General features: G+C 43.3%; 1 protein-coding gene across 27 annotated transcripts in view; it reads left to right on the top strand.

Moving 5' to 3' along the window:
• The first annotated feature begins 696 nt into the window (after positions 1-696).
• ADAM22 (ADAM metallopeptidase domain 22) overlaps positions 697-8,574 on the top strand; it is a 218,741-nt gene continuing 210,863 nt past the window's right edge. For 13 of the 27 annotated variants that reach the window (XM_077857076.1, XM_077857074.1, XM_077857079.1 and 10 more), the window contains exon 1: positions 1,143-1,755. In XM_077857076.1, coding sequence (XP_077713202.1) covers positions 1,321-1,755 — 435 coding nt within the window. In that variant the 5' untranslated portion in view covers positions 1,143-1,320. The other 14 variants (XM_077857087.1, XM_077857086.1, XM_077857077.1 and 11 more) reach the window with 9 other exon arrangements.

Genomic DNA, 8,574 nt, shown 5'->3' with positions numbered 1-8,574 from the left:
AAATTGTCCTTTATAGCAGCCCCCATCAGAGGTTAGGATAGTTCCTTCAGGGTTCCGAAAGGCAGAGATCAGAGATAGTTCCTTCAGGGTTCTCCTTCAGGCAGAGATCAGAGAAAGAACAAAACATCCTGGACACTCGGGCTAAATCCAAGACCCCCTTCCAGTGTCTGCGCAGACCTTCGCGATGTTCTCCTTCCATGACTCGCCGGGCCGAGTTAGTGATCCTCCTCTAAGCATTGCCAGGGCACGTTCACACTGTAAGGTAAACAACGGCGTTTATCCTAAGAGCACGCACGTGCTTCTTACACTTGGTGTTGTGCACGGTGGTGTCCTCGTGAGCCACTGGGCACACAGTAGGTCCTCCATCAGCATTTGATGAATGGTTAATTTGCCATGCAGCTGACAATAATTTAAGGAACTACTGAATCTGGAAAACCTTATTACGGTTCTTTGCGGACGCACAGAGGGAAGATACCGGCTCTCGCAGCTGCACAGTTGGGACGCTTCGGTGCCCAGGAGGCCCGGCAGCGATGACCTCTCTTCTGCCCTCCCCGCCCCCTTCTTCCGGCTCTAGAGGACCTCGAGGTCACGAGGTCGCGACAGTCCGCACCGTCGTGGAGACGAGCGGGACGCGGGGAAAGAACTACATTTCCCAGCTGACTCTCCGGCGCGCGCCCCTGCCCGCGCGCGGGGGGCGAGTGCACCAGGCGCTCGCTCCCTGCTGAGCGCTCGTCGCCCGCCGGAGTCTTTGCCATGGGATGAGGTGGGAGGCGCTAGAAACCACTTAGCTACAGCCAACCGCCCAATGCAGCACTCGCTCGCTCCCCCCGCCAGCGGAAGCGCCCGCGGAGCACAATGCAGCACTGAGGCAGCGCCGCGGCGGAGGCTGCAGCGCCACGGCCGCCGCAGCACCGGCCGGGACTGGGAGGGGGCGGCCGAGGCGAGCCGGGGGGCGCGGGCCCCGGGAGCCGGACCCTGCTGCAGGGGCATGAGGAGCTGAGCGTCTGGAGCGAGGCGGGCTGACGGCAGCACCATGCAGGCGGCGGCGGCGGCGGCGGCCGCGTCCGTGCCCTTCCTGCTGCTCTGCGCCCTGGGGACCTGCCCCCCGGCGCGCTGCGGCCGGGCAGGTAAGTTCGCCTCCCTCTGTGGCTTCGGGACGTACCATTTTCCAGGAGTCTTTGCAGACCTCTAGCGCGCTGGAGACGGCCGTCCCCGTTTCCCGAGTGCGCGGGGAGATTTTTTTTATTTGGAAGGGTGGTGAGAAGTGAAGCAAAAATACATGTGTGGGGGCGCGCGGATGCCTTAGAAGCCCTCGGTCAAATGCCTGTTTTTCCTCTTCTGAAGAAGAGGAATGCGGAGGATGGGAAAGGGGTGCTGTGCCTCTGGGCCCGATCCTGGCTGATCTCAGATGAGCTGGTCCAGGGCTCTTCGGCTGGCGTCCCTGCGTCTTCCCCAGACAGGGACGGGGAGGGAGGGGGCGGCGGGATTTGCATCGCCGAGACGTCGGACCGCGGGAGGGAAGAGTCCGTGTGGGTCAGGGTCATTATCTTCCCCTTGTCTCCCCACTCCCTCCGTACCCTTCTGCTGCCCGGAGGAGACGCCTCGTTGACGGAGCTGGAGAGGAGGGACGAAAACCGCTTCCTGGAGCGCCAGAGCATCGTGCCACTCCGGCTCCTCTACCGCTCGGGCGGCGACGACGAAACTGGACACGACGCGCTCGACACGCGGGTGCGGGGCCACGCCGCCGGCGGGCAGGTGAGCGGCGCGGTCGGGGCGGGGGCGGGGGCGGGGGCTGGGCGCGGCCTGGCCCACCCTACCGCGCGTTTGCTCTCCGTCGCCCTGGAGATGCAGCGTCTTCGCTGAAACCAGCGCAGTCCTCTTGCGAGACATACATGGCGCTCTCTGCAAAAAAGAAGGGAGTGGGGGGAGCCAACCCCCCCAAAGAACCACAGGCCGGAGCTTTGCTGGAGCGGAGTTTGGGCGGGATGTCTTCGGCAGTGGCAGTGCGGCATTCTGAGCGCAGGGGTGGACACCCTCTCCCCTCTGTCGGGCAGGAGCCGGGCTTAGGCAAGAAGGGTTATAGGCTTTGGATAGGATTTGTATCACCATTATTGTGGTGCTTGTTTTAATCCTCGAAAAGACTTCATACGTGATTTCAACCAAGGTTAGTACTGTAGAAAAAAAAAAAAAATCAAGAGACAGACCTAGAAATCCCTAACTAAAACTGTGAAAATAAGCTAAACTGCAGTGTTCTCAACTCACTCAGTTTCTGGACACCGGAGATGGACCCATTCACCTCCACTTCTCAGAAAAGGCGTCTCCTCCCCCATTTCTTCTTTGGTAGCAATCCTTTAGTGTAATTTGAACCGTGTTGTTTACTGGACATTTATAAACTATGTTTAAGAAATACTCTTTAAGTTTACCGTCTACCCACATTTAGATCAATATCACGCATCCAGAGCTAATGCCTGAAAACTATTTTGAACTTACTTGCTAAGATAGGTAATTATTTCCGGCTCTGTGAGCAATTTTTATATTCACATACATCAATCAACCTGGCAAAACAGTTCATTGACCTCTAAGTACATATTGTGGTAGGACTTGCTCATGTGGTTGAAAATGTAAACTTTGCTAATCTAAAGGCTGGTTGAACATTTTCACATGTGTAAATATTTTTATTAATACTTTAAGATGTGCGGTCTTAAAAAAAAAAAAAAGGGATGCCTGGGTGGCTCTGTGGCTGAGCGTCTGTCTTTGGCTCAGGGCATGATCCTGGAGTCCAAGGATCGAGTCCCGCATTGGGCTCTCTCCAAGGAGCTTGCTTCTCCCTCTATCTCTCTGCCTCTCTCTGTGTGTCTCTCATGAATAAATAAATAAATAAAAATCTTTAAAAAAGCTGTACATTGATGCTGTGATAGTTATGGCATTTGATCTATATGTATAAAATATGTAAAAATAGAAAAATGCCATCTGTGTTTGTAGCCAAGGGCTTAGCTCTGTTGAAATTTTCATATAAGAAATTAATTTAAAGGGCTACAGTAATATCCTTCAAAGTTTGATTATGGTAGTAGAAAATCTAATGTGTCAAATTTTAATGAAGGATTCCATTATTTAATTTAATGTTTGATAAATACCTATTTTCCTTACATTTTGACTTGTTTTCATAGTAAAACTCAAGAATCAAAGGGCACTTTTATTTTTCAGTGAGAATTATTTCTGTGGAGGAATATTCTCTCACACATTTACAACTTTTGATTATGAAAAATTTCAAGCATTCACAAAATAGATTATAATGAACCCCCACCTTCAATAATTAGTGACTCATAGCCAGTTTTGTTTCATTTATCTCCTACCTATTTTCTTCCCTTCTTGTATTATTTTGAAGCAAATCATATGATTTCATTCATAAAAACTTTGTACTTTCAAAAAGATTCTTTCAAAAAATGTAACCATATTATACCTAATGTATAAATGTATATTATATATATAAATATGTTGTATGTGAGTATATTTGATAAATATATATAAATGTAATACACATTTATATTGGAGTTTGTTTAATCCAAGATCCAAATCATGTCTATAGATGGCAATTAATTTTTTGAGTCTATTTGTTTTTTTAAAGATCTGTTTATTTATTCATGAGAGACACAGACTGCGAGAGGCAGAGACACGGGCAGAGGGAGAAGCAGTCTCCTCGCAGGGAGCCTGATGCGGAACTTGATCCGGGATCCTGGGATCAGGACCTGAGCCAAAGGCAGGCGCCCAACCGCTGAGCCACCCAGGCGTCCCTTTGAGTTTCTGTAGTTTTTCCCTCTCTATTTCCTTGATTTTTTTTTTTTCCTTGCAATTTATTCATTGAAGATAGGGGGGGTCTTTCATCCTGTAGTTTCCCAGTCCGAATTTTTGCTGAGAGAGTCAGTACATTAAAACAAATCACAAAAACTTTCTTGGAGAGAAAGGGCAACAGAAGGAAGTAGAAATGAAGAAAAAGAAAACTGCAGAATTGAACCTGGAAACTCCAAGTCTCTGCCTGGTGCTGGTGGTGTCTTTAGGTACCCTCTGCCCTTTACTGTGTTAGTGAAAGACCACCATCTTTGGCCAGTTTCCTTCTTTCCATTTATGGAGCACTACTCTGGCAGTTTTTGGATCATAGGCTTTTCCACTTGGGGCAGAAGATACTTTGGGTCTGTGCAATTTCTGTTTATTACAATAAAAAACCTCACAGTTGAGAAGAATGGCTGGCTTCTGGTGAGGAGTAGATAAACTGGTAGAATTAGGTTGAACAGTTGAAGAGATTATTCACATCAGGATTGAAAGTGAAGATATTGTCTTATCATCAAAGTAATATTTTAAATATATGTGTATTTTTTTTTTTTAGAGAGAGAGAGAGAGAGAGAGAGAGAGATTCTGCTCATGAGTATGCAAGTGAGGGGGAGGGACAGAGAGAGACGAGAGAATCTCAAGCAGGCTCCATGCCCCAGCACAGAGCCCTTTGTGGGCTTCATCTCACAACCCTGAGATCATGACCTGAGCTGAAATCAAGAGTCAGACGCTTAACGTACTGAGCCACTCAGGTGCCCCTCATCAAAGTAATTATTATTATTATCTCAGTGCCTGGCCCCTGTGAGGTACACTCAGTGCATCTGGTTGGATGTCTGGATTAGCTGGGGGACTGTTGCTGTTTACCATGCATTTTAAACTACAGTTAGAAATTGCTGACTACTAGGTCTGAATCTGGCAGTTACAGTTGTTAAGATTTAATTGCCAAATGCCAAATTTTCCTATGATTAGGGAACTAAGTTTTCCTCCATTTTTGGTTTCATTGAGGACTGACATTGGACCTAAAAACTCAAGGTGATTATATATGGCCCTTATTATTTCTTGGCAATTACATAGGTAAAATTATGGCATCTTAGCTACCCATAGATATTTTTAGCAATTTCCTTTCTTCTTCAGGAATAAAATTGGGATGCCTTTCTATCATTTCACAAAACTCTCATATTCATTTGTTGATTTGTGTATTTAAAAGGCATTTATTTAGTTGAGCTCATACTGTGTATCAATTTTTGTACAAGGCTCTGGGGATTTAGAGATAAAAGACACAGTTCAAGCCTTTAAGGAATTTATAGACAAGTGGAAAGATGTATGAATGGATAAGCAGTTATCCTCTGCCCTTCTGTGTGATTTTCTGGAGGTGATCACAGGAAGCTATGGAAGCAGAGAAAACACAGTATTTAACCCAGGTGAGTAGTCAGGGGGCTCTATCTGGGGAGGTGCTATCTTAGCTGTGGTTTGAAGGTAAGTAGGAATTGGCCAGATTAAGAGAAGATGATGGGCGTATCAAATCAAAGGGGCACTAAGTAGATGGACATATAGGGAGCAGGACACATTTTTGTTAAGTGCACATAGTTAGGATTTAAGGTACAGATGAGCCAAAACAGGAAAGCAGAGAGTAGATTCTGCAGTACCTTTATGATTTTTGGAGGAATTTGGTTTGTCCTGGGAGCAATTGAAGGACTTGAGGAAGAAGAATTAACTGACCAAATTCATAATATTGAGGGATAATCCTAATTGTTAAAAATGAATAATTTTAATTTCAAAGAGTAAGTGAAAGTGGTTGTTCACTTTTGCTCATTGGTCAATGCTAATTCACATACTCATTAAGCTTCACAAGAGTTTAGTTACTAAATATATGGAAAATACTGTATAAATGAGCTTATAAAGCACTTAGAACAATGCTGGGTATATTGTAAGCACTATATGAGTTTTTGTTAAATAACATTTACTCCCTCAGGCCGTTCGAGTACTATTTAGAAATTTTATGACATCACTTTAATGCAAAAACGGTGCCCTAATTATCCGAATTTAACACATTCCCAGAAGTAAGTTACAATTACTAAAATTTACATAACTAAGTGGAATCTAACAGTCCTAGAGATGGAAGAGACCTCGCAGGTCATGTAACCTAATTCAGGAACTACTTCTTACCTAGTAAGATAAAGCCATTGACCTAGAGTAAGGAAACCAGGAATATATTATTTAATGTTTCAAAAAGCTCACAAGAACTATTATGGTATAAAACACCTTAATTTTACTCTTAATGTGTCCTAGTTTCAATTTTCAGTCACTAGGTAGAGAAGATTACTTATGGGGGGCACCTGGGTGGCTCAGTGGTTGAGCATCTGCCTTTGGCTCAGGTCATGATCCCAGGGTCCTGGGATCGAGTGCCACATCGGGCTCCCTGCAGGAAGCCTGTTTCTCCCTCGGCCTGTGTCTCTGCCTCTCTCTCTGTGTCTCTCATGAATAAATAAATCTTTTTAAAAAAAGAATACTTATATGTTTGGTACGTTTGGAAGAGATTTTTCTTTTGCTTTTAGGGAAATATGGATAATTTGGTGTGAAATAATAATTCTGTTGATAATAGTCCATATGATAAAAGATTTCTTTACTACGTGGCCAGTTACTTGAATGCATACTTTATTTTTATCCCAAGGTTAGGAAAGGTTATTTTGCCATAAAGTTCCAGAAATGATAGTCAAAGAAAGTATATTTGATTGTGGATAACCTTGCTGTCCTCAGGGTTGTCTACTTAGTCTAAAGTAATTTCAGTCCTGTAAATAGCACTCAGAACTAGAGTATTCAAATTATTCTTCTTCTGACTTGAAGTTATTTGTGCTGAAGGAATTGTGTGTTTGTGGATAAATGGATAAAATGTTTTCAATTGGGGATCTATATGGGCAACATAGTACATACTGAGCCTTAGTGATGGTTTCATACTGATAATCACTTAATTGCTATTTTTAAGAAAAAGCACCTAATGGCTACTTTTAAAAAATTATTGCTAGCCAAGCATGACATTTACTGTAGCATCAAAAATAGGTTACTAGGTGGTTTATTTTGATGTGTGTTCATCTCATAGATTTTCAGTTTTTCATCCAGTTGATTATATTTCTCTACAAGTAGCAGAATTTATTTTTGTCAGAAGTCTTTGCTGTCATTGAATAGATAGGCTACTTCTCTCTTTCCTGATAGTGTTGTAGATTCTCAAGTAGTCAGGTACCAAAAACAGATCTATAATTTATCATAGTTTTGATAATCAGTAATGCAAGATGGCAAGTTAGTAGTGTGCTCCATTTTTATGAATATATTTATACATATGCCTAAGCATGCATGAGCTGTACTTAAAATTGTGCTGTTTCACTTGGGAGCACTGAGTCAGCTTCACGGTAAATTGTCTGTGGGACTGCTTTGCTTCTCTGGCGGAAAAGGGCTCCTAGGAATTACAGCTTTGGAAGTCTTTTGCAAGGTTAGCACAAACAATTTTTTTCTTCTTAATGTGCACTTGTTAAACCTAAGTAGCTCAATATTGATAAAGTTTTGCCACCAATCAAAACTTTGTTTGCTGCTATAAATAGGAAGGAAACATTTTCCAGCATATTTTTATTCTCCTACCAGCATTCATCTCTTAAAATTGAATAGTTAAAAGAAAATGATATTGAGGATTGTTGGAGTTTTCTTTAAGTCTTGGTTTTACTCTATGAGATCCCAATTTGTTTATATGTTTTGGGCATCTTTGAAGTTCTGTTTAATGATCTCACAGTGTATGAAAAGAACCCATCTTTCATCAGTTGTTTACAGCTATACCTGGAAAACTATGAATGACTCTAAGAGCTTATGGGTTGATAAAAATCATTCTCAGTTGTATTTGCCTTCTCAAATTTCAAAGAATACCAAGAGTTCTATCATTTTTAATGAAGGGGCACTTCCTAAAAGTACATGGACAGAGGCCTGCTTTCTTGTCATGGCTCATTGAGAGCAAGAATCCGTAAGGTCAGTGTACTCAAATAAGGCCACATCTATCATTACGTTTCATGGATAAGATCCAAATGGAAAAGGATGTTAATTAAAGGAGGAAGGAGAGCAGTAGAGATAGGAACATTAAGTAGAATGGTGAGGAGGAAGGAAATAGAAAACAGGAAAAGAGAGAAGTGCTTATAGTACTTTTATCATTCATGTTATAATAGACACTAAAATACTTAATATACAGTAACTTATGCGGTTACTTTTTATGTGTGCAGCACTTCTTGGTATATGTTACACATTAATTCACTGCAGTCCCGTAAGAATCATATGACCGGTAATACCAGCTGTAAGACCACAAAGCTGGTAAGTAGCTGAGAAGGGATTTGAATCCTGGCACTTTAACTCCACTGCACTGGCTCTGCTTAACCTCAGTGCTTAACTGGCCTTATGGTAGGAGGCCCAGAACATTTATTTAGATGTCATTCAATGGCAGTGAGGTCAAAGATTTCTTATATTTGTCCCATTGGAAGTATATATTTCTTGCAACTTACAGAACACAGGAGGAATGCATCATATCTACTAACTTGAAAATGACTACATAGGGGCAGCCCTGGGTTCAGCGGTTTAGTGCCACCTTCAGCCCAGGGCGTGATCCTGGAGACCTGGGATCGAGTCCTGCATCGGGCTCCCTGCATGGAGCCTGCTTCTCCCTCTGCCTGTCTCTTTCTCTCTCTCTCTATATATATATATGTCTATCATGAATAAATA

Source organism: Canis aureus, chromosome 18 (assembly GCF_053574225.1).
Source record: "Canis aureus isolate CA01 chromosome 18, VMU_Caureus_v.1.0, whole genome shotgun sequence".
Classification (NCBI taxonomy): domain Eukaryota; kingdom Metazoa; phylum Chordata; class Mammalia; order Carnivora; family Canidae; genus Canis; species Canis aureus.
The sequence above is the reverse complement of the archived record's forward strand: the minus strand, read 5'-3'. Positions and strand labels throughout refer to the sequence as shown.